Source organism: Pneumocystis carinii (assembly GCF_001477545.1).
Source record: "Pneumocystis carinii B80 chromosome Unknown supercont1.1, whole genome shotgun sequence".
Classification (NCBI taxonomy): Eukaryota; Fungi; Ascomycota; class Pneumocystomycetes; order Pneumocystales; family Pneumocystaceae; genus Pneumocystis; species Pneumocystis carinii.
This window is the reverse complement of record NW_017264713.1, coordinates 277,747-301,363: the sequence shown is the minus strand read 5'-3', so window position 1 is coordinate 301,363 and position 23,617 is coordinate 277,747. Positions and strand designations below refer to the sequence as shown.

The following is a 23,617-nucleotide window of genomic DNA, read 5'->3' as shown; positions in this document are numbered from 1 at the left end:
TATCGAGTCCTCTCGATTTTAGCCTACTTAAGAGCTAAAAAATTAAGAAAGAGATCAAAAGCTCTGAATTATTAATGGTTATTATATCAAACAACAAAAACATGAATATTTATCTTAAATTGGCTTTTACTTCTTCTTTTTTTTGCATATTTTCAACTATTGTATATATTATTTTTCTGCCATTTTCTGCAAAAAGCTTAAATCCTATGTTAAAATCATTCTCTAATGTTCCATTATCACTTCTATTGGCAGTTAAATTTATTGAATTTATTCTTTATTTTATGATTAATTATGTATATGGTTTGTATATCTTATGTTTTATTATACAACTATTAATTAATATATAATAGATATTTTTTTACTTATTTTTATATCTAGAGTTCCATGGTTATATATATCTTTTTTGTTATTTCCTTTTCCTCTATGGATAATATTGATTCTTCTTTTTTTTGATATATATTCTTTGTTTGGTCCTTTTTATCTTATATCTAATGAACGGTATGCATTATTTAGGGATAAAGGACCTTTTAAATGTCCAATGCGGTCTAAACAGGATGGAGTTCTTGGTATTCTTTTATCTGCATTAATTTCTTCAATTTGTAGTATTATTGTTTATGTGGTTTCAAAATTATCTTTGATACCTTTATCTTCAGCTTATTTTGAAACGAAACATTTCATTGCACCTATTCCATTACCAATATTAATGGTTGCTTTTTTTCCTTTGGGTTTTTGTATTCAAAAAATCATTTTATCTTTAGGTCCATTCAAAAGTTATCTTTATATGATACTTTCAATGGCATGGGTAACATCTTCATATCTTTATTTATTCATTCAGAATATTACATTTCATGCTATTTGGGTTTCTATTCTTACTTTTTGGTTTTCTATCACTATTTCTTTTCTTCTTATGATTTTATGTACTAAATCATAATCTACTACTTTTATTTGGTTCTTTTTCTCTTCATAACAAATACAGGTATATATTTTCTATTAAAGTATCTTGTTCTTTTCATATTTACTCTTTTATAATCTTTTTTAGAAAAAAATATGGATTTCTTATTTTGCTTTCTACAAATACATACTTTATACAATACTATCTGGCCTTTACATTCAAATACATATACAGGCTAATGAAAGGATATAAAACTACTTCTTTTATCTCTTATTTATAGATAACAGCCCTAATCTAAGGTGGTTAGGGCTGTTAAAAAAAGTCACCTCTATAAACATTTTTAAAGCTCATATTTCGAATATTATTTTGAGGGTTTTAAAGTGTTAAAAATCAGTATATTAAAGGACCATTTTTAATATTACAATATGTCAAATAATTTAATAAGTAAGAAGAGAAAGGCAAGTTTATTTGATAAGATTATATTATATTTTGAAGCCGAAATAATAAACTATGATTTTGATGGATTAAAGAATGAGAAATGATGACTCTTATTCTTATCTGGCACCTCTTGTTTAGGAGTAGATTTTGTATTGAGTCTTTCCAATGGGCATAAGAAGAATTCTGATTTTAATATTTTTCTTCTAAATAATGGGCTTCAAACTGAATAAATCAAAAATATACATAGGAATAATGTTAATAATTATTAGTTTGTTGCGGATGGTGTATTTTTTGCTGAATTAGATGAGCTTTTTACTCGGGAGCTTTCAGCAGAGGGTTATTCTGGTACAGAAGTTCGTGTAACACCTAATCGAACAGAAATTATTATTCGTGCAACACATACACAAGAAGTTCTTGGGGAAAAGGGAAGACGTATCCGTGAATTAACATCGCTTATTCAAAAGCGATTTAAATTTCCAGATGGGACAGTTGAGCTTTATGCTGAAAAAGTACAAAATAGAGGTCTTTGTGCTGTTGCACAATGTGAAAGTTTAAAATACAAATTACTTGTTGGATTGGCAGTTCGAAGAGCTGCCTATGGTGTTTTAAGATTTATTATGGAATCGGGTGCAAAAGGTTGCGAAATAGTTATTTCTGGAAAACTTCGAGCTGCACGAGCTAAATCAATGAAATTCACCGATGGATTTATGATTCATTCCGGTATTATTATCCCTCTTATTTACTGTATAATTCTAATTTTTTCATAGGTCAGCCTGCACGTGACTTCATTGACTCTGCAACACGTCATGTTATGTTACGACAAGGTAAACCTTTCTATTTCATTATTTACACCTTTTTTGCACCTTTTCTATTCTTATCTTTGGCTTTTCTAACATATATCATAGGTGTTTTGGGTGTAAAAGTTAAAATTATGTTAAACGAAATGATTACTCGAAAACCACTTCCTGATTCCGTCGTTGTTATTGAACCTAAACCAGAAGAACATATTTCTCAACCATCAAGTGAAGACTTTTCCCGTCAATTGCCCTCTGATTTAACACAGCAAACTCTTTATCGTGTTCATCCTTCTCATTAATCTTTTCGTCCTTAATCTTTCTTTATTTCTTCTTAATAATACTTATTCTCTCATAACTCTTTCTTTCTTAATCATTTCTTGTATTTCTTTTTATCTTCCTTATCTCTACTATATTTCCTCTATATTTCACCTCTTATCGTTTATCAACCTACCTCAACGTCCATCATAATCAGTAATATAATATTTTGATAATGGGCGAGGTATTTCGCCCAGAAACACTTGTTATTGATATTAGTATTCCGTCATCAAGTATGGTATGTTTAATTTTGTTTTTTTCCGGGTTAAAACTGAGTTATTTTGACAGAGTTTGGATGTAAAACCACATGTTATATATATATTAGATATAAAGCTATCAATGAGGTCATATACACTTAAAAAGAGATATTCGGAGTTTATTACTCTAGATAAACAGCTTTTGGAGGTTACAGGACGCTCACCTCCAGTAGGATTACCACCAAAATATTATTTATTAAATATGTTTTCAAGACCGTCATTAATTGAGGAACGACGGCGTGGACTTGAAGCATATGTCATTGGAATTCATCGCAGTGAAGATGCATGCTGGAGACAGAGTCCAGCATGGAGACAGTTTTTGAAACTTCCGGTTTATACGATTGGACAAGCTATGATTTCAGGAGAAAATTCAGGAATGCAATTTTCAGATCAGTCTTGGATGTGTTTATTTCATGAGACGAAATTGCAACTTCAAGAGGCTAAACGTCATGTATCAAGACGGGGATATATGGAGGGAGCGATTGCGTCTCAAGCTACACGAGTTTCATCAATCAAGGGATTTTCTACGATTGATTCATCCATAGAACAGTTAATTCAAGGGTTAGATAACCCGAATATTCATACGAGTATTGGGGAAAGAGAATTATGGCGTAGAAAGGATTTGTTGGAGAATATCAAGAGAGAATATGCATTTTTGAAGCATATTGTTTATAATAATAGCCAAGTTAAGCATGATATTCCATCTTCTATTCAAACATGGAAGGATTGCAAAACATCGACTACACGGAGTAATCTGGATAGAGTACCAGAGACGGAGCAAACTCGAGAATTGAGTAGTTTGGGGTTAATTCATTTACAAAAGGATATTCTTAATAAACAAGATGAACAGCTTGAGGCTTTTTTACCAATTTTAAGAAAACAAAAAGAAATGGTTACAGCAATTGCGGATGAATTAAATATGCAAAATGATATGTTGAATGAATTGGATGAAAGTGTTCAAAAAACTCATTTAAAACTTAAATCTGCAAAAAAAAAAAGTGAACAGTTAAAATAATCGATTTTTCAATAGATTGATACCCGTATATATACTTCATAAACGGTATAAAGATAATTGTTTTTAACTAGGATTTTTTCTTTTTTTTGAGATTAATAGATAATGCGCATCTGTTTTATTTAGAAGCATATTCGATTCTACAACATCACTCACTCATCCGAACACGTCCATTTACCTTTAGGTACTGAACTAATAGACACGCAATCCCAATGAAACCATTCTCTTTTACACTTTTCAAAATTAATATATATACTTCCAAATAATAAAAGGTACTTTGTCATTATCACATGCAATCATTCGTCCATATGAAATTTGGTTACAAAAACAATATCTTGGCTCTTTTGAAATATTACGATGTTTTTTTTTAATTTTTATTTTTTCTTTATTTATAACTTCTAGTTCTTTCATTTGTTGACTTCTTACTAATCCTTCTTGTAGGTTTTGTAATGTTTGTTCAATCGCATCAAGATGTCGCTCAACCTTATACAATTACTCCACCTAAATTTAATACACAAATTTACTGTTTTATGAATCTTGCATGCTTCTGTTAATGCTATAGAACGGTTCTCTCTAGATATTTTCAATAATCGTGCCATTTCAACATATTTTTCCGGTTCAGCAGTCGATACTGTTAATGCAAGCTCATCTAACTCATTTATACAGGCTATTCATATTAATCCCTTAATTCCTTCTTCAATTCTATTACTTGAGCTCTCATCATCAAGTTCTCGTATCAGCTGCAATGAACGTAATATATCTACTGGAAGATGTTGAGTAACTATCATAATTAGGTCCTTTTAACTCCTCAAAATTTCTCAAAATACAATCGCTAAAGGCATATAAAACGCTCTTATTTGTTTCCTCCGGATCGTCCAGGTCGTCCAGGTTGTCTTAAAAGACTTTGTTTTGTCTGATAAATTTATGAAGTTGATAGATTTGAAAAGCACGTGACTAATATATACCATGGCAACCGGTTGGCATGGAAACATAAAGATCTATACATATACTTTTATAATCCAACCAGATATCAATTCTAATATACATATGTAAAGAGAATACAAAACTAATATAAATAAGTGGTATATGTGTCTATGAGAATGAGAAGATGAGGTGATTAGAGGATTAAGTGATTAGAGAATGATTCATGGAATTATGAATGTGAATCATTGAGTACCATATTTTGTAGTTGGTTTTCTCTCCATTTACTAATATTTTCAAAACCCTTAGCCAAATCTACGCCCTGAAGATCAAGGATGCTTTCAGTAGTATTGAATCCAGGTAAGTCATGTGCGAATGTCTCTATTTTATGTGAGACAGATGCAGGTGGTGAAGAATAATAAGAATAAGTATGATTTTCGGAGCTTTTGTTTGGAGTATTATTTATAGAAGAGTTGACCATGTATCGCCAAAAAGGAGCAGGAGATGAAGTGGGATAATAAGAATGATGATTTATGCTATGGTTTGATGATACTAGTAATGGTTCTTTTGAAGTGAATCCGCTGTGATCTGGTGTAAAGAAATTTGGCTGTTTTATTATACATGTATGTTGATAAGAATCTATAGGTGAAGCTATGTTAGGAGGGGTAGTGATCATTGTGTTTGATTGATTTCCATAGAAAAATAAGTTGGAATGAGAATCATAATTAGTTGTATCACCAGGAAAAAATCCATTTTGATTTCTCATGCTAGAATATTTGGAAGAAACAGGAGTTGACGGTGGATCCAAAATTGTTTTATTATGAATTGATGATTCTAATAAAATCGGTGATATTTTGGAATTTAAAGAATTCGTATTTAGTGCTGAATTGAGAGGTTTAATTTTCCGATGCAGTCCTTGTTTTTTTGTTCTTTTTATAAGCTCGTCACGATATTCAGGTGTAACTTGCCATTTCATTCCTTTTCCTGGTTCATCTGCACGACGAGGAACTTTACGAAATGCTCTATTAAGTGAAAGATTATGCCTTATAGAATTCTGGAATATAATATGAACAAATAGTTATAAAAAATCATAGCTAACTTACTTGCCATCCACTTTTGGAAAATCTATAATATGCATAATTACTTGATATCCATGAATAAATACCAGATAATGTTAACTTTCCTTCTTCGGTCGACATAATTGCTTGAGCAATCATTGTAGCATAGCTATATGGAGGTTTAATATCTTTTGATGAATCGAGACTTAAATCCCTCTCAGAAGTAATATCGGTATTTTTATAATCTGAAGATGCAGAAAAATAAAGCATAGATAATGAATTATTTCGACGAGATTCGTTATGAGATTTTTTATACCCCGGTGAAAATGATGTTTTTTTAATACTATGAGAATTTTTTTGAAACTGATTACATTCATCGTATATAATATCATCTTCGTTATAATTAAGAGCGCTCAGAGAAATCTTTGGAACTGAATCTGGTAATACAAACATCATTTGAACGCCTCCTATTTCAAGAATATTTCTAAATTTAAAAAATTAATAATACTATATTATATATAATAAAATATACCCATTAGAAAGTCTTATTCTTTTATTACTTTTATAAAGCTTATTATCAATCTTAAGACCATTTCTTCCATAGACTATACATTCCCAAAATCGTCCCTGAAGATCATATTCAATAACTGCATGCTTTCGACTAATAATTTTGGTAGGACCAAGATCTAAATCAACATGAACATCTGATTTCGAATCAGTATCGTCTTTAGATGCTGTATGATCTGGCTCTCTGCCTATTGTAACATTAAGTGCTTTGACATAATATGTCCATGTTGCTCCTGCAAGCTTTGCATACGCTTGAACACTACCAATATAACTCGAACCATTCTGACAATTGGCATACTGCTGTTCAACACGAACAGGATGTAACGGCATAGATAATTTACTTATGATTTCATTGATTTGCTGAGGATTTGTCGGTGATATAGTCGAATTATTTAACTAGTTGCTCATTTTACTTCCCTTTTTTTATCAATAAACCATAAATACCTTCCGTTTCTTTAATGATGGACTCTTTCCTGATAAATCATGATCCAAAAGCATTTTTTTATTAATAAATCTATGCTTTATATATTGACCCACAAATAATATATATCAATATTATATCGGCTAAAAAGCCTCTGCTTTCTTGCAGGAACTAATTACCCACAAAGTCCTTAATGATAATTAACAATGTCCTTAAATCTCTCCAGATTACTGTATTTTATACCTTTTTTATGTAGATATTATTTTTTCTTTTGTCTTTTGACGTCGTAACCATGGCAAAAAATACAAACCAGCCTTTATAACGGATGATAACAAGTAAGTTAAATATAATTAATAAGATTTCTGAAATATACGTATTTCCTCCTGAACACTCTGTACTCTTGGTTTTTGGATGAAATAATGTGATTATTTGTTTATTTTTTAATATTTTAATACTTTGAAAGTTGCTATGGCGTTGCCACAGCAACTAATGAGATAAGCTATATAATGATTAGTTAATTCTTGATTTTTTCTTTAAAATAAAAGACATACAAGGTATTTATGAATTTTCTTTGCTTTTTGTGTGTTTTTTTTGTATTTATTTTTAAAAAATATTCCAATATTTGTTTAAAGTTTTATGTAATTAATGATTAATTTCGTGTTTGTAACCAGGATTTTTGTCTTTCATATAGAATAATAATAAGTTATATGAATATATAATTTTGGTTGTATATTAATTGTTCACAAAAACCTCGTCAATGAGTCTGTTTTCTTCATCTATATCTCCTATGTAACTATAATCTGACTGCATAAATTTAAAGATATTAAGCTTTGAAAATAAAGATGTAAATAAATTAGATGCAGTATCCTAAATAAGTTAAATAATAAAAAAAAAAAAAGTAAAAAAAATTGTCATACTTTTATAGTAAAAAAAACTCCATGACGTGGAATTTGCCTCCAACCTGTGGCATAGATAGTCGTATTCCTATAAATACAACTACCTATACAATATACAATAAGTGTAACCAATAATCTAAGAAATATATGAATATATAAAATGTAAAAGTTTAAAATTTTACATAATTCCAAATATAGTTCCCGGTCCAAACAAATGTTCCTTTGCTTTTGTACATGCATAAGCTAGATTTTGTTTATATAATTCAAAAAAAAATATAATTATAATATTACCTGTATGCCATTCAAAAAAATATGCACATTTATCTGCTTCTGCTACAAAAAAAATAACCGGCTATCATATTACATTAACACATCGCCATTATCTACATAATATAATCTAACCTTATCATATATACGAGGATTACATATAAAACTAATTGTACTACTTTTTCTAAATGTCGTATTTCCTGGACATAATGACCCATTCTTATACTGAAGAACCACTTTTTCCCCTTGAAAATACACATTTGACGACATTTCCCTGTATATTTCTTCAATTTATTTCCTTTTATACATTTTATCTACCCAATAGAAAACGTCTCATTTCCTTCAACATATATTGCTCCAACTCGCTCAAGATTTACTCCTTCAATAGATGTATCATTCATCATAATAGGTGCACAAATATTAATCTTAAAATCTATCTTATTCTCCTCATCTTTTACTTCCCAATTATATCTAATCCTATAAATAAATCTCCCAAAAAAATACCATTTTAAACCCATTCTTCTCTGTTTTCCTAAGTTTCTGAAGATCAACATGTTCATTTGTCTTATGATTAACTGCTGTACATGAAATATTAGCTTCTTCTATTGCTATTCCAGGAATAATCATGAATATAATAAAGTATAAAATAGTTCTTGATAAATTCATTTCTAATGGCTCTAAGGCAATGTTTTGGATCTTTTATTCTTAATAAAGGCTCTGAATAAGGGTTAGAAGTATTGTTTTACTAAGATTTACGAATTTTGAGCACATACCTCGGCTATTTAATGAAGATGGAGCAAGCAAAGGGTTTTCGGGTTGAAAAGAAGAGTTATGGTAAGTACATAAGGTATTTATATATGAGGAGTTAATAGATGGTTTTTTTATATAGAATTTGGGGGACCTTTAGGAGTGATAGGAATTATGATTGGGACATCATTAATTGTTATTGAATTATATCTTTTATGTAATGAAAATGGATGTAAATTATCAGTAGAAGGTATTAGAAGTTCTTTTTTATTGTTAAGAAAGTTATGGGATCCAATTGCAATATTGATATATACAATATGGTGGATTCTTTTAATTTTTTGTTGGATATTTATTCCAGGAGATATTAAGAAGGGGAATTATCTTTATAATGGAGTATGTTTAAGTTATAAGATGAATGGTAGTGTTTTATGTATAAAAATTTTATAATATGATTATAGGATTCTATACATTAATTTTTGTATTAAGTTGCTGTATAGCAGGGTATTTTTTGAAAGGGATTTACTTTTTAGAATTTGTATGGGACCATTATCCAGGATTAATTACAAGTTCATTAATATTTTCTGTATTACTTTCATTATATACATATGGATGTAGTTTTATTCCAGGTCGATATCTTTCAAAAACAGGTAATACAGGGAATTGGATCTATGATGTAAGTGTTATTTAGATGGGTTATGTTTTTTAGATGAAGATAGTTTTATATGGGAAGAGAATTGAATCCACGTATTGGAACATTTGATATTAAAGAATTTGTTGAATTAAGGCCAGGAATTATTCTTTGGGTTATATTTAATTTGACATTTATTGTTCATCAATATATTAGTTTGAAAGGGAAAATTACAGAAAGTATATTTCTAGTTTGTTTGTTTCAAATATGGTATGCAGTTGATTCACTTTGGAATGAAGAGCTTGTATTAACGACTATGGATATTGTGTATAATATTTAGAGAATGGTTTTATATTTCTAGTTAATTAGGAATAGAACTGAAGGATTTGGATATATGTTATGTTTTGGATCTATTACATGGGTTCCATTTACATATTCACTTCAAGCACGATATTTGGCATTCCATCCTGTTTACTTGGATAGAATTGCAGTTATAGGGATTATAATGCTTCAATGTTTGGGCTTTTGGATTTTTCGTAGTGCAAATCTTCAGAAAAACACTTTTAGAAAGAATCCAATTGCACCAAGTGTTCAACGTAGGGCTGTTTTCTTTGGAATTGAATTGTTAATATTGATTTTATAGATCTAACATACATAACAACTGAAAGAGGTACTAAATTGATTACAAATGGATGGTGGGGAAAGTCTCGCCATATAAATTATTTTGGTAAACATATTTATTTTACAATTCTTTTATAACTTATTAGGCGATTGGCTTATGGCATGGGCATGGTGTCTTCCTACAGGATTTCAAAGTCCTATCACTTATTTTTATCTTGTTTTTTTTACTGTATGTATAATAACCCAATCTTTTATGAAATTTATCTTTCTAGGCTTTACTAATACATAGAGAACGCCGTGATAATCACAATTGTCATTTAAAATATGGTAAAGATTGGGAAAAATATTGTCATATGGTTCCTTATAGAATTATTCCATATCTATATTAGAAAAATAAAGTCTAGTAATTATCAATTGATAATTATGTTAATGTTATTAATCAAGATAAGATATAGATCGAAAGAATAAAAATTAGCTTGTGATTTTTTTCATCAAGAGATTTATCAGGTATATTAAATGTCAACTCATGATAAAAATTGGTCAAGAAAATTGTGTAAAGTATTAAGACATTGTGCTCCAGATTATGGACTTCATATGAGTAATGATGGATTTGTTTCTGTCAATGCTTTAGTAGGGTTTTTTTGGAAAAAATGAATGAATTGTTTATATGAAATAGTTAGCCCATGATTCTTTTAAAGGGTTAACAGTTGATCAACTGAAGAGGATTGTTGATGAGAATGATAAATCTCGTTTTACACTTCGTATGGATCTAGAAACAGGTGAATTATTGATTAGAGCAGCTCAAGGACATTCTATTCCTCTTTATGATGATCTGCTTTTACAACGAGTTACATGTAAAGATCTTCTTCCAAAAACAACGGTTCATGCAACAACTCGTAAGAAATGTATTGAAATTTTCAGATCTGGAGGACTTTGTGCTATGAAACGCAATCATATTCATTTAGTTTCTTATCCAGAATGTTTAGGCAATGGATCTTCATCTCAAATACGTGCTTCTTCAGATACTTTAATATTGGTTGATGTTCAAACTGCTTTTGATCATGGAATTTCTTTTTTTTGGTCTACAAACAATGTACTTTTGACACCAGGTGCTCCTAATACACCTGGTTGGCTCTCCACACAATATCTTAAAGGTGCAATTACACGTAGTGGAAAACCTATTGAATTACCTTGTACAATTTTTGATTCTTGAGATTAAATTTTAATGGTTTTTTCTCTTTTTATTTTAGCTTTTTAATGGTTTTAAATTAGGGAAACAGGCAATTCTTATTCTTTCATATATCTATTTATCTTTTGGATTGTGTGTTTATTTTTATATTAATTAATTAAACTTATCATAAGTTGTTTTATGAATTTAATAAGGATTTATTAAGAATAAAGACGTATGTATTTCATTTAAATTTTGAATAAAAATATGTTTCTTCTTTTAAAGTCTTTATTTTTATGTTTATATGAATATATTTTGTAAAAAAATGAAAAGTTATTGATTAATTTTGTAATTGTAATAAAATTAAGTGAAAAATTTAAAGATTATATCTTATTTTAAAATTAAATTTTAGTTATTGTTGATATAAATAGTATATTTGTTTTCGTATTACTTTTATTTTTGATGTATATATATGATTATATTATAAAATGTTATGACCGGGTGAATTATTGTAGATATTCTATCTAGATGCAATTATTAGTGCCAAATTGTACGGAATAATCTGAATTTGTTGCTTTAACATAGACGTTTTATTTAAATTTTTATAATATTAGAGCTGTTTTTTGAATATTTTAAATAAAGATGTTATTTATATACCTTTGCATTATAGATGATGTAATAAATGAATGAATATTTTTGAGAATGTTAAAACCATTTTGTATAAAAACTGTGAATATTTTTATTTTCGTTTATATCCATAAAAATTAGATGAAAAGATTGATGATATACAAATATAATGTCTGATGTTTCTATTTTTCTTGAATGTATTTTATGACTTAATAAATGATAAACAAATCTTTTTTTTACTATGTATAATCTGAAAATCCAAAAAAGAAATTTCAAAATAATGTTTTAGGTTCAAAGAAGTAAATATTTAGCCATGAAAAATACCCTACAATTAACCCAGTCAGCTAAAGATTATAATAAGCCCATGTTTTTTATTTTAAAGAAATATTACTTTTTCCATTAATGTATGAAAATAACATGCTGTCATGAGCAACATAAACCACCATAAAAATAATAAAGCAATAACAATCTATTTTGATTAGTATATAATTAAATTAGCATAAGATGAAATAACTATTGTTTGAGGTTGTTTTATATATTTTTGATCAGAATATAAAGTAAGCAGAAGTTCTGAAGATAAAAAAAGTGATGCATGTGTTAAAAGAAAAGCTTATATAAATTAATATGGCTTATATTCACTATATGATTAAGCAAACCATGGCCGCTAAAATCATATCCTCCTAACCATTTTCCTCCATGTAATTTACATTCAGATGAATAATAAAGAGCATGTGTTGCTATTTTATTTGATTCTGTATCATTAAATTTACAATGTCCTCCTGTTAATATAAAAATTCTATCCATAATTGGTGGACCAAAAAACCATTGTGTGATAAAAATCCACCAAAGAGTCGCAAAAACCCAGCGTATACATGCCTTAAATATATTTTTATGTTGAATTCTTGATATATGATACATAAATACCAAAGATGTCCAAAACCATCCTAGTTTAGCAAAAATAACATTAAATATATTAGAACTATGTGAGAAATAAGAATCATGTGTTCCATTTTTTAATTTAAAAAGAATCCCAAGTACAATTGTAGCTGGATATATAATTAAAAGAAATATTTTCATATGTTTATGATTATTTTTAATTGAAATATCATCTGCAATAGCATTAGAATATTCCATCTCTTCATAATCCATATTTTCAGATAAAATAGTGGTTTTATTCCCAGATATTGTCATTCTATATGAAAGAAAAAAAACCTATTTTTCCATAAAACTTAGACTTTAAAAAAATATAGTTTGAAAGCCTAAGTTATTAAAGTAATTACCTTCTATAAAACTTGTTTCTTTATATAAATAAAAAGATAAGATTAAAAATAATCTATAATTAAGATATATGAATAGATATTTTTGTTTTATAAAATGTATTTTTATGAAATTTTTTTGTGTAAAAGATTTTTCAGTTTTTTAAAAGTAAATTGTTCCTTGAATGATATTTTATTTCTTTTTTTCTTGTATAAAAATATTTATGTTTTTTCCTTATAAAATTGAATTGTTTTGTTTTTGAAATATAAGAATTTAAAAAAAAAAATAAAATAATGTCTAAAACTTGTTTTTTAATAAAGATGTTTTTATATTTGATGTTTTAACACAATATATAATTAATCTTAATTATATAAATTTTTTATTAGAAAACATAACGAACCCTTTGTACTTTAATTATATTTTTGTACATCATAATTTAATTATTTATTTTATATAAAAATTACAAAATTATATTTATCAAAAAAAAAAAAATGTTCTTCTCATAAAGGTAGTTCTAAAATTTGTTTTATCCATTTTGCCATATCAATTTTAATAATACTGTGTTTCATTACCCTATATTTTTATTAGAAATTAATAAAATAGAACTTAAATAAATACCAAGGATGTTCTAACATTCGTTGAGAATTAGGCCTTTTTGCTCCATCTCTTTCGAGACTAGTACAAATTTTAATAAATAGTAATAAAAGTTGATAGGTTTACCAAGTTTTTAGGAAATGTTTAAAATCTTCTGACCATTTTATTTTATTATCTGGTTCATCGACGAGTTCAAAGTTTGAAATATTTACAATATAATTTAAGAGTTCAATAGGTACTAAGGGAGGTTCTCCTTCAGGTGGAAAAGGGAATCTATTTTGAGAAATTTCCATTAATGTTAGCCCAAGAGACCAAATATCTGATGTTATACTGTATGTTTCTCCTTTTATTCGTTCTGGTGCCATATAATAAGATGTTCCTGTAAATGTTTTTGCCATCGAACTCACAAGCTCTCCAGAGACTCCAAAATCACATAATTTTGCCTGACCTTCTAATGTCATTAAAATATTAGATGGTTTAATATCTATTTGTTTTTAATTAGATCATAATTAATTATATTAAAAAATTCTGCACCTCTATGAATAATTTTGCGAGTATGTAGATAATTTAATCCCTTTAAAGCGTTTTCAGCAATTTTTAAAATCGGATATTCTCCTATGCGTGCTCCATTTGCTCTTACTTTTTTATATAATCTATCCAATGATCCACCTGCACAATATTCCATTGCCATAGAAATGTTTGAGCTTGCCTCATCCACAAATGTACCATAATATTGAACAATATATTCAGATGAACATGTTCTATTAATAGAAAGCTCTCTTAAAATTTGCTGTTGAATCTCTGGATTTGTATCTACAAGAATCGTTTTAAGAGCAAATAATGTTCCTGTATTCTTCAAAATGCATTTACTAACACTTCCACTAATTCCTTCCCCTAGTTTTTCAAGTTCTATAATCTCATCTGAATGAGCTGACCGTTGCCAGACTTCATCTAACATAATTTTAGTGAAATATGATCTATTATATGAAAATGGATCCGGTGATCCATTTTCTTCTAATATTCCCTTGAAATCTTGATTTTCATTATGAGAATTATCCGAATTATCTGTTATTCGCCTATATCCCTTATATTAGCCTTTTTTATATAAAAAATATTAATAAACGTTGCATCAAAGATATGTGGTATTGATCTTCTAGATGGAATTGAAAGTGTTAATATAGGTATTTGATCTATTAAAGACGTTTTAGATGTTGATTTAGCCTCTTTAATTCCTAATTTATGGCTTGTTTCTCCTGAACACTGTAAATTTGTTTGATATGCTTCTGATTGCATCCTTAACTTATAATATACTGCATATAAATATATAATTCTTATTTTATTTCCTTATAATTCATATATCATGCGCATACATTCCGATTTTCATATGCATATAGTCCATTATATTCTCATATAACCTTTGTTTTGCTGCTTTATTTATATTTTTTCTTTCTATCTTTGATTTCTTATCAATCTTATCGCCTTTTGATAAGCCTTCGATAAGAGATCTCCTTAGATTATCTTGATAATATTGATAATTTTACTATAATCTTTTTACATATAATTAAACTGATTTATGTATAGATAAAAGTAATATCTAGTTTATTTCAGTTTTTTTAAGGTTAATATGATTTGTTTATTTTTCATATAAAGTATTTCTAAAAGTATATTAAAAGGAATCTAATCGATAGATCAAAACAGACAAACTATAAAATGAAATATATATCGGAAAGTTTTGATTATAGAATTAAAAGAATTAGTGGTTAATAAGTAGATTAAAAGGAATAAAGTTGAAGAATTGGAATAAAATTAGAATATAGTTGTGTCTAATTGAATTTTTTATAAGAGAAAAGAAGAGAAAAGAAGAGAAATGTTAACAGTCAAGTCAATTAAGTCATTTAATGATAATAATCATAAAGACATTCCTTTACATATGAGAATAAGACGAAGAGGATCAAATAGATATCAGGGAGGTGAATTGAAGTTTAAACCATATCCTTCGCCTTCGTGTTCATTATCAGGAAGAGAATTATCATTAGATAAGATGAAAAAAGAAACACGGAAAGTAAGCGAGGTGATTTTGAATGATATAAAATGTGAACATTGTGGTAAAGGATATAAACATATTAGTTGTCTTACAAAGCATCGGTAAGTTTTTATATTTAAAATTTTATATAAAGGTATGTATTTATGATTAATATATAAATATAGATGGGAGCACACTGTTTATTTTAATCCCAAACTTTCCATTTCAAAACATCAACAAGTACAATTATTAGAGGCTGCTTCTATTTTAATACAAATGAATCAATCTAGTAATTTAAAATCATTTCCTTTTGATATTTTATTTAAAAAACATGATGGTTTTATGGATACTTTAAATGATTCTGATGTTAATATGGAAGAATGTGTTCCTGAGCATCATATAGAAGATAGTGTTGATCATTTATTCTAGTTGGTTAATGAATAATTTGCCTTGGATATCTTTCGCTTTTTTTGAATCAATTATGTTTTATAATGTTTTTATGTTCGATATGTCGATCTTTTTTCTATACAAATTAAATATACGCAATAACTTTCAATATATATCTAATGGTAAAATATTCTTATAGTGCTTATTTTTTGATATAAAATGTTTTATAAATTAATAAATTTTTATATTTTTTTGTTAATTTTCTTCTTCATTTATCTTAGTGTCACGTGATTTAATTGATTCATTTATAAAGGTTTAGAAATTCTAAAATTTTTATAAATCTTACGAAATATTTCATTATGTGCATATAAATCGGGTTTATTATTATGAATGATGTTATTTCAATGAAATATTTATAGACAAGAATATTTAAGATGCATTTATTAAGTGATCATGATGATTTAGATGATTTGGATAAAATTGATATTAATGAAGCATATGCTAAACGATATGAACATAATAAAGCTCGTGAAGAGCTTCATCGGTGTGGGTTTTCTCCTTTTTTATTGTGATTGTTTTTAAAAACATGCTTAATGATGTTTTTTGTGCAGTGAAAGACAAGTATGGTAGTGACTTTGAAAATACGGAAAGTTCAGAGACAGAGGATGAGATAGGTGATTTTGCGACACCTTCTATGAATGCAGCTATTTTGGAGACGATTTTGAAAATACGTAGTAAAGATCCGGACATTTATAAATCAGATGTGAATTTTTATGAAAATGTGGATGATGAGTTAATTATTAAGGAAAAGTCTAAGCCTTTGCTTTTGAATGATTATCACCGTCAGCGTCTTTTAGATCCTTCAAAAAATGAGATGGAAGAGGAGGAAAAAATGGATGTTTCTGATCCAACATATGTAGAAGAACAGCGTATGTTAAAAGAGGAAGTATTGGCTGCCTTTAACGAGGAAACACATGATGATGATTTTCTTACACTTCGTAAAAAAAGCCTGCAAGAGCAGGAGGAAGAGGATAAGGCATATAAGGATTTTTTAATGGAAAAAGTGGAGGATAAAGCGAGAAAGGAGATTTTGCAGCAATGGATTGATGTTAGTAATAAATCAGTGGATGAGTCAAATGAAAAGTTGTCTAAAGATACTGAAGATGATCATTTTTTGCTTAGGTTAGATATTAAGTTTATTTTGTTTCGAAAATATATCTTAATTATTTTAGTTATGTTCTTAATCGAGGATGGATTGATAAAAATGCGAATCGTGTTGCTTCTTATGATCAAGTTATCAAAGGACTTGAATCTGATGAATCATTTGATGAAAAAGTAGATGAGTTTGAGGCTAAATATAATTTTCGTTTTGAAGAAGATGTAAATCAAATTTCAAGTTATTCTAGAGATATTGTATCAGTACGTAGAAAAAATGAGAAAAGAAAACATATGCGAGAAAAAAAGAATCAATTAAAGCATATGGAGAAATTAAAAAAAGAAGAAGAAATATTCCGTCTTAAAAATTTAAAAAGAAAGGAATTAATGGAAAAGTTAAACAAAATTGCACAAGTAACAGGTGACCCTAGTATGTACTTATTAAGAGTTGGCGTTTACTTTTTCTAATTATTTTAGCTCTTAAGTTTGAAGATATTGATATTGAGGGTGATTTTGATCCTGATAAATGGTCTGCTCGCATGGATGAAATCTTTAATGAAGCATATTATAGTAAAAAAGTAAATCGTTTAATGCTAAGGATTTAATTGATATTTTTTTTAAGGAAAAGAAGCCTGTTTTCGAGGATGATACAGATATAGAATGTATCGATTCTGATTATGGTGAACCTATGAAAAATAATTCTGATACTGAGATCAATTCGATAGTTTCTCAGGAAAATCAGATGAAATCTAAAAAAAATATTTCAGCTGCTAAGTTATTAAAAAAAGAAAAAGAAAATAGGAAAAGGAAACTTGATTTTATGTTAGATCAACATTATAATGTATTATATTATATAAAATTTTTAATTTTTTCTTATTATATTAGGTTAATATTAAAAAGACTGGTACATTTAAATATAATAATGTCGATACTTATAATTTTGGACTTAATCATGCGGATATTTTATATGCAAATGATGCAGAATTGAATGAGTTTGTAAGTCTTAAAAAACTTACTCCATATAAGAATGAGAAATTACAAGAAAAAGACAGGAAAAAGTATGGGAGAAAAAAGCGTCTTAAAGAATGGAGAAAGAAGGTCTGGGGTGAATATTTGGATAACCATGATATAGTTGAAAATAATAATACAAATATGTCTAATGATAAAAAATTTAGAAGAAAAAAAGATGTATAGGGTATAAAAAGTTTGTTTTTCAGAACAAGCTAATTTGTATAATTTAATTAAAGTGTTTTGTTGGACTTATTAAACCTAATAACATAAAGCTGCTCACATCCTGCATTTCTTTTTAATACAATCTTTATATAATTGAGTCAATTATTAAAGAAAAATATTACTCACTTTGCTTTGCATATTCCATTGTGTTTTCATGAAATTTATGATTTTTTCAGGTTTGTTTCTCGAAATAGCAACCAAATAAAAAAGACCATGGGCACATAGGATTTTCTATTATACATTAATATATATTTCTGTATTCTTTTTTTCTTTTTCGACGAACATCAATAGAATTTAAAATTCTATATGTAACTTCCATGCCTTCTATACCACCTGCCCATATATTTCCTAAATTTTTATTTATACCTATTTCTTTAGACTCTGAAGGTACATATGGTGGATTAAAAATAATTAAATCAATATTATTATCAAGATAAAGTCCTTCTATTAAATCTGTATGTATAACATCCAAATAAAATGTTTTTGTACAATTCGAATTTATCTTTAAAGTTTCTAATGTAGCTTCACATGCCTGTAAAGAAATGTCTGTACATATATGAACTTGCTGTATTATTTTTCCTCTATCTTTGATTGAGCTTACTCACGTGATTTTGATGGTCCAAAAATATTGGTTTGTAAAAATACAGAAACACATCCAGAACCACTACTATTTTCTATTAACTAAATATTTATCATATATTTTCCCTTTCTTTCCCTATTTCTAAACATAAAGGAATTTTTGCAAAACTTCTTAATAAATCTAAGTCTTGCTCCAAAGCATCTAAAAGAATAAATGTATCTTCTATACATATATATATAAGTATAAATACAATTTTATTATGATTTTACCAAATGGTTCATATACTTGTTGAAATCTTTTTTGACGTAAATGTGATAACTTAGGTGTAGGAAGCATATGATTATAATAAACTCGATATGTATATACAGAGATATTAAAAGAATTGCAAAAATTAATAAATACTAAAACAAAGGATATCAATAATATATTATAACTGTAATAAAAACATTGAAAAAATAAATGTAAATAAAATGTGTTATGTCTTCATTGTTAAGAGCTCAATTTCTAAAATATACTTTCCTTCTTTATACATTTGACTTGACTCAAAGGCTTTATCATATTTCCATCCTACTACACTACCACATTGTTTACAAGATATATCACGCACAATATGACGACCTGTAGTCATAGTTCGGTCTTCCGACATAGGAGACTCAATTATATTCACTCTATTAATCATTTTTAGCTATTCTATTCTTCTTTTTCCTATTTATGGTCCTTTCTTACACTGTATTAAACAAATATGCCCGTCCATGTTGTCCCCTAAATGCCTATATTTTTTATATTAAAAAAATGTTACAAATCTTTTCTATTTCTATTCAATAACCAATTCCTACCTTTGACGCTATTTCTTTATGATCTGAAAGATGAGTTTTACATTTAGAACAACTATATATCCTAAATATATAGTTAATTATACCAAATTTATTCCCTCCTTCTAAAACATATTAATACTCACTTTGAGCCTGTTAAATAGACATTATATGAAAGGCCCTATCAATAAAGGTTCATAATTAATTATGTTTTTTATTTATATACAAATTATGTACCATTTTAAATTTATTTATCTCAAACCTGCTCTAATCACTTCTTATCTATAAATGTATTATTAGCAATGGTTTAAGCAATATTTTAGGTTCTTTTTTAACAGTTTAAACTTAACAGAAGCTCTTAAATTGTTTTTTTAAGTCAGGGTTTTACTCGACGATATTGGATATCGTGGGAGATTTAACTACATCAAAATTGGAGTTAAGGGTGTTATGAGAAAAGAGGGTTTTCTGTGAGGAATCAGAGGTTAAAAATGGTTGTATCGTTTTTGCAGGGTCTTATTTAGTGGTAAAATGTTTTTGAACGAGGAAAAATGAAGGAGGAGGTGTCTATTACTCGAGTAAGAGAAGCTTAATAGATAAGAGGATAGAATGAGTTGATTGAAGAAGTACGGGAACATTGGAGCACTTTACCGTGGAGAATTATGTACGGGAATTCTTCATATGACTCGATATCATATGATTTTTTCGAGTAGTGAGCCATTTCGTGAGATTTGGATTGGATATCCTTTGATTGAGAAAGTGGAGAAGAAAGGGTTTTATGAGTCGAAAACGTCATTATATATATATTGCCGTGATTTTAGATTTGTTACGTTTTATTTTTATAGTGAATATGATGCACAAGCCATCTATGAAGCGATTCAGAAGTATACATATATGGGTAGAAGAGATGGTAGTTAATGAAAAGAATACATGAAATGATGATTAATAGTGTGTATTCGTGATTCATATGCATTTGTTTATACGCCTAGAAAGGCGGAAGCTTTGTTTAATGGATGGGAGCTTTATCAGCCAATTAAGGAATTTGAAAGACAAGGGGTTGGTATTCGGACAAAAGAATGGCGTATAACGAATGTTAATAAGAATTATACGGTATTATTTGAAATAATTAAATTAAATATTTTTTGATAGTAATAGCTTTGTTCTACATATCCATCGGTACTTGTAGTGCCATCAAAAATAAGTGATTCAGTGATTCGATATGCATCTAAGTTTAGGTCTAAAGGAAGATTTCCGGCATTGACATATATCCATTCTTCTAATAATGTAAGATAGTATGATTTGAATATACGTATTTTGATTATTATTTAGTGCAGTATTACAAGATCATCACAACCCATGGTTGGTATTAAACAAAAGCGTTCTTTACAAGATGAATATTTGATTTCTGCTATATTTGAAACGACTTCTTCGCATGATGCCTCAAAAACTACTAAAAGCTATAGGTTATCTATGGGAAATAATTTAGTTGTTGATGCACGTCCAACAGCAAATGCTATGGTAAATGTTGCAGTAGGTGCAGGTACAGAGAATATGGAAAATTATAAAGGAGCAAAGAAAGTGTATTTGGGGATAGATAATATTCATGTTATGCGTGATAGTCTTGAACGTGTTATGGAAGCCTTAAAAAACTCTAATATGGTATCTTTACCTCCTGATCCTAGTCTTTTGATGAAATCTAATTGGATCAAATATTTGGCTATAATTTTAGAGGGAACTGTTTTTATAGCACGTGCTATTCATATAGATTATTCTCATGTTCTTATACATTGTTCAGATGGATGGGATAGAACAAGTCAATTAAGTTCTCTTGCCCAATTATGTCTAGATCCTTATTATCGTACTCTTGAAGGATTCATGGTATTAATAGAAAAGGATTGGTTATCGTTTGGATATCGTTTTTCTTCACGTTTAGGTCATCTTTTTAATAGAAAAGGTTTTTCCACATCTGAAAGTTCATCTTTCTCTTCTAAAAGTGTAACAAATTATTTCGTTCGACAAATGTTTTCAAGTATGCAATCAAAATTTATGGAAATCAGCAAACATTATCGATCTAAAGATATAAGTCCAATATTCCATCAGTTTCTTGATTGTACGTATCAGATACTTCATCAATTCTCAGATAGATTTGAATTTAATGAACGTTTTCTTCGAAAACTTTTTCATCATACATATTCTTGTCAGTATGGTTCATTTCTTTATAACAATGAAAAGGAAAGAATAGCTGCAAATGTTCACGAAAATACTCGATCTGTTTGGGATTATTTTTTATCTCGTAAAGAAAAGTTTCTCAATAATAATTATAATCCTTCTCTTGATCATGGTTCTTTATCTATTATATTTCCTGATACTACTGCTATTGTTTGGTGGTCTTCTATTTTCGGTCGGTCTGAAAATGAAATGAATATATTTCCTTCTCTTTGACACTTTTATTCAAAAACAATATAATACATAAAGAAATACTACGTATTCGTAATATACATCTTTAATTATTAACATTTATTAATATCATTAGGGAAATATATTATTATAATTTACAGATTTTAGGATATTATTTTATAATTACTAGACTGTTTTTACTAAAATATCTTAGTATACAGTCATGTTTGATATCTTAAGACCATATTAGGGCTCATTAAATTAGGTTATTGACATCTAGAAAAGATTTGTCGAAGATTCTTGTTTTACTAAATTTTTAAAATTAAATAAAAAAATATATTTATTTGGGACTCATTTGACATTTAACGGTTATTTTTAGTCTCTGATATTCTTTTTTTCAACTATGGCAAATAAGGTATGTAATGATTATTTTTTTAATATATTTATGTTTTGTTTTAATAATAAAACATAAAATATATATTTAAAAATATATCGATTGATTTATTTAGACTGATCCACAATCTAATTTTTTTATTGACTTCATGATGGGAGGTGTTTCTGCTGCTGTTGCAAAAACATCTGCTGCTCCTATCGAACGAGTTAAACTTTTAATTCAGAATCAAGATGAAATGATTAAGTCAGGGCGTCTTTCTCAGAGATATACTGGAATCATCAATTGTTTCTCAAGAACTGTTAGGGATGAAGGTGTTATTTCTCTTTGGAGAGGCAATACTGCAAATGTCTTACGTTATTTCCCAACTCAAGCTCTTAATTTTGCTTTTAAAGATAAATTTAAAAAAATGTTTGGATTCAAAAAAGATAGAGACGGTTATTGGCCTTGGTTCTTCGGTAATCTTGCTTCTGGGGGTTGTGCTGGTGCTGCCTCTCTTCTTTTCGTTTATTCTCTTGATTATGCTCGTACTCGTTTAGCTAACGATGCTAAATCGGTTAAAAAAGGCGGCGAACGTCAATTCAACGGTTTAATCGATGTTTACAAAAAAACCCTTGCTTCTGACGGTATTCGTGGTCTTTATCGTGGTTTCGGCCCCTCCGTTGCTGGTATCATTGTTTATCGTGGTCTTTATTTCGGACTTTACGATTCTGTTAAACCCGTCGTTCTGACCGGCCCTCTCGAAGGTAGCTTCATCGCTTCCTTCATCCTTGGTTGGATCGTCACTACCACTTCTGGCCTTGCTTCTTATCCAATTGATACTGTTCGTCGTCGAATGATGATGACTTCTGGCGAAGCCGTCAAATATTCTTCTTCTCTTCAAGCCTTTTCTCAAATAATTAAAAATGAAGGCTTCAGAAGTCTTTTTAAAGGCGCTGCTGCTAATATACTCAGAGGTGTTGCTGCTGCCGGTGTCATCTCAATGTACGATCAACTTCAAATGATTGTCTTCGGCAAAAAGTATTCTGGCGGTTCCGCCTAATTCTTTTATTTTTATACTTATACAAAATACGACTCTTTCCGCTTTTGATATATATTTTTCATACACCTTATACTCTTCTACTACTTATTTTTTTCTTCCCAAGGGTTAGGTCCTCAC

At 28.4% G+C, this 23,617-nt stretch overlaps 16 protein-coding genes across 16 annotated transcripts; 9 read left to right on the top strand and 7 right to left on the bottom strand.

The window, feature by feature from the left end:
- Positions 1–55: 55 nt before the first annotated feature.
- T552_00143 (hypothetical protein) lies at positions 56–976 on the top strand. Its single transcript, XM_018368762.1, has 2 exons — positions 56–300; positions 351–976. The coding sequence occupies exons 1-2, from the start codon at positions 75–77 to the stop codon at positions 929–931; spliced, it is 807 nt and encodes a 268-aa protein (XP_018227617.1). The 5' UTR covers positions 56–74; the 3' UTR covers positions 932–976.
- Positions 977–1,287: 311 nt separating this feature from the next.
- On the top strand, positions 1,288–2,472 carry T552_00142 (40S ribosomal protein S3). Its single transcript, XM_018368761.1, has 4 exons — positions 1,288–1,350; positions 1,600–2,050; positions 2,098–2,154; positions 2,236–2,472. The coding sequence occupies exons 1-4, from the start codon at positions 1,318–1,320 to the stop codon at positions 2,424–2,426; spliced, it is 732 nt and encodes a 243-aa protein (XP_018227616.1). The 5' UTR covers positions 1,288–1,317; the 3' UTR covers positions 2,427–2,472.
- Positions 2,473–2,573: 101 nt separating this feature from the next.
- Positions 2,574–3,751, top strand: T552_00141 (hypothetical protein). Its single transcript, XM_018368760.1, has 2 exons — positions 2,574–2,680; positions 2,731–3,751. The coding sequence occupies exons 1-2, from the start codon at positions 2,618–2,620 to the stop codon at positions 3,712–3,714; spliced, it is 1,047 nt and encodes a 348-aa protein (XP_018227615.1). The 5' UTR covers positions 2,574–2,617; the 3' UTR covers positions 3,715–3,751.
- Positions 3,752–3,781: 30 nt separating this feature from the next.
- Positions 3,782–4,499, bottom strand: T552_00140 (hypothetical protein; the record flags this gene model as incomplete). The annotated part of the gene is made up of 5 exons (XM_018368759.1): positions 3,782–3,824; positions 3,868–3,944; positions 3,988–4,194; positions 4,236–4,378; positions 4,421–4,499. The coding sequence occupies 5 exons, from the start codon at positions 4,497–4,499 to the stop codon at positions 3,782–3,784; spliced, it is 549 nt and encodes a 182-aa protein (XP_018227614.1).
- Positions 4,500–4,820: 321 nt separating this feature from the next.
- T552_00139 (hypothetical protein) lies at positions 4,821–6,801 on the bottom strand. Its single transcript, XM_018368758.1, has 4 exons — positions 6,702–6,801; positions 6,223–6,653; positions 5,736–6,174; positions 4,821–5,686 (listed from the first exon to the last, which is right to left on the bottom strand). The coding sequence occupies exons 1-4, from the start codon at positions 6,753–6,755 to the stop codon at positions 4,865–4,867; spliced, it is 1,746 nt and encodes a 581-aa protein (XP_018227613.1). The 5' UTR covers positions 6,756–6,801; the 3' UTR covers positions 4,821–4,864.
- A 565-nt stretch (positions 6,802–7,366) lies between these two features.
- On the bottom strand, positions 7,367–8,514 carry T552_00138 (hypothetical protein). The gene is made up of 7 exons (XM_018368757.1): positions 8,356–8,514; positions 8,160–8,312; positions 7,977–8,115; positions 7,866–7,926; positions 7,757–7,817; positions 7,596–7,710; positions 7,367–7,545 (listed from the first exon to the last, which is right to left on the bottom strand). The coding sequence occupies exons 1-7, from the start codon at positions 8,505–8,507 to the stop codon at positions 7,411–7,413; spliced, it is 816 nt and encodes a 271-aa protein (XP_018227612.1). The 5' UTR covers positions 8,508–8,514; the 3' UTR covers positions 7,367–7,410.
- A 74-nt stretch (positions 8,515–8,588) lies between these two features.
- On the top strand, positions 8,589–10,316 carry T552_00137 (hypothetical protein). Its single transcript, XM_018368756.1, has 9 exons — positions 8,589–8,675; positions 8,731–9,006; positions 9,047–9,261; positions 9,305–9,543; positions 9,592–9,812; positions 9,860–9,943; positions 9,984–10,066; positions 10,110–10,240; positions 10,287–10,316. The coding sequence occupies exons 1-8, from the start codon at positions 8,627–8,629 to the stop codon at positions 10,224–10,226; spliced, it is 1,284 nt and encodes a 427-aa protein (XP_018227611.1). The 5' UTR covers positions 8,589–8,626; the 3' UTR covers positions 10,227–10,240; positions 10,287–10,316.
- T552_00136 (hypothetical protein) lies at positions 10,308–11,137 on the top strand. The gene is made up of 3 exons (XM_018368755.1): positions 10,308–10,467; positions 10,514–11,065; positions 11,110–11,137. The coding sequence occupies exons 1-2, from the start codon at positions 10,354–10,356 to the stop codon at positions 11,048–11,050; spliced, it is 651 nt and encodes a 216-aa protein (XP_018227610.1). The 5' UTR covers positions 10,308–10,353; the 3' UTR covers positions 11,051–11,065; positions 11,110–11,137.
- An 830-nt stretch (positions 11,138–11,967) lies between these two features.
- On the bottom strand, positions 11,968–12,823 carry T552_00135 (hypothetical protein; the record flags this gene model as incomplete). Its single annotated transcript, XM_018368754.1, has 3 exons — positions 11,968–12,101; positions 12,147–12,241; positions 12,289–12,823. The coding sequence occupies 3 exons, from the start codon at positions 12,821–12,823 to the stop codon at positions 12,009–12,011; spliced, it is 723 nt and encodes a 240-aa protein (XP_018227609.1). The 3' UTR covers positions 11,968–12,008.
- Positions 12,824–13,374: 551 nt separating this feature from the next.
- T552_00134 (hypothetical protein) lies at positions 13,375–14,821 on the bottom strand. Its single transcript, XM_018368753.1, has 5 exons — positions 14,607–14,821; positions 14,018–14,559; positions 13,610–13,967; positions 13,508–13,564; positions 13,375–13,462 (listed from the first exon to the last, which is right to left on the bottom strand). The coding sequence occupies exons 1-5, from the start codon at positions 14,774–14,776 to the stop codon at positions 13,390–13,392; spliced, it is 1,200 nt and encodes a 399-aa protein (XP_018227608.1). The 5' UTR covers positions 14,777–14,821; the 3' UTR covers positions 13,375–13,389.
- Positions 14,822–15,171: 350 nt separating this feature from the next.
- T552_04055 (hypothetical protein) lies at positions 15,172–16,119 on the top strand. Its single transcript, XM_018372106.1, has 2 exons — positions 15,172–15,628; positions 15,692–16,119. The coding sequence occupies exons 1-2, from the start codon at positions 15,351–15,353 to the stop codon at positions 15,933–15,935; spliced, it is 522 nt and encodes a 173-aa protein (XP_018227607.1). The 5' UTR covers positions 15,172–15,350; the 3' UTR covers positions 15,936–16,119.
- Positions 16,120–16,327: 208 nt separating this feature from the next.
- On the top strand, positions 16,328–18,242 carry T552_04054 (hypothetical protein; the record flags this gene model as incomplete). The annotated part of the gene is made up of 6 exons (XM_018372105.1): positions 16,328–16,461; positions 16,524–17,075; positions 17,126–17,478; positions 17,526–17,626; positions 17,671–17,889; positions 17,934–18,242. The coding sequence occupies 6 exons, from the start codon at positions 16,328–16,330 to the stop codon at positions 18,240–18,242; spliced, it is 1,668 nt and encodes a 555-aa protein (XP_018227606.1).
- A 47-nt stretch (positions 18,243–18,289) lies between these two features.
- T552_00132 (hypothetical protein) lies at positions 18,290–19,197 on the bottom strand (the record flags this gene model as incomplete). The annotated part of the gene is made up of 6 exons (XM_018368752.1): positions 18,290–18,364; positions 18,408–18,512; positions 18,565–18,842; positions 18,887–18,955; positions 19,030–19,083; positions 19,131–19,197. The coding sequence occupies 6 exons, from the start codon at positions 19,195–19,197 to the stop codon at positions 18,290–18,292; spliced, it is 648 nt and encodes a 215-aa protein (XP_018227605.1).
- A 93-nt stretch (positions 19,198–19,290) lies between these two features.
- T552_00131 (hypothetical protein) lies at positions 19,291–19,955 on the bottom strand. The gene is made up of 5 exons (XM_018368751.1): positions 19,911–19,955; positions 19,820–19,854; positions 19,698–19,758; positions 19,588–19,631; positions 19,291–19,529 (listed from the first exon to the last, which is right to left on the bottom strand). The coding sequence occupies exons 1-5, from the start codon at positions 19,911–19,913 to the stop codon at positions 19,337–19,339; spliced, it is 336 nt and encodes a 111-aa protein (XP_018227604.1). The 5' UTR covers positions 19,914–19,955; the 3' UTR covers positions 19,291–19,336.
- A 221-nt stretch (positions 19,956–20,176) lies between these two features.
- On the top strand, positions 20,177–22,154 carry T552_00130 (hypothetical protein). The gene is made up of 5 exons (XM_018368750.1): positions 20,177–20,248; positions 20,298–20,568; positions 20,620–20,780; positions 20,826–20,954; positions 21,000–22,154. Exons 1-5 carry the CDS (start codon positions 20,222–20,224, stop codon positions 22,110–22,112), a joined length of 1,701 nt encoding a protein of 566 aa, XP_018227603.1. The 5' UTR covers positions 20,177–20,221; the 3' UTR covers positions 22,113–22,154.
- Positions 22,155–22,424: 270 nt separating this feature from the next.
- Positions 22,425–23,546, top strand: T552_00129 (ADP,ATP carrier protein). The gene is made up of 2 exons (XM_018368749.1): positions 22,425–22,482; positions 22,577–23,546. Exons 1-2 carry the CDS (start codon positions 22,471–22,473, stop codon positions 23,498–23,500), a joined length of 936 nt encoding a protein of 311 aa, XP_018227602.1. The 5' UTR covers positions 22,425–22,470; the 3' UTR covers positions 23,501–23,546.
- Positions 23,547–23,617: the final 71 nt, after the last annotated feature.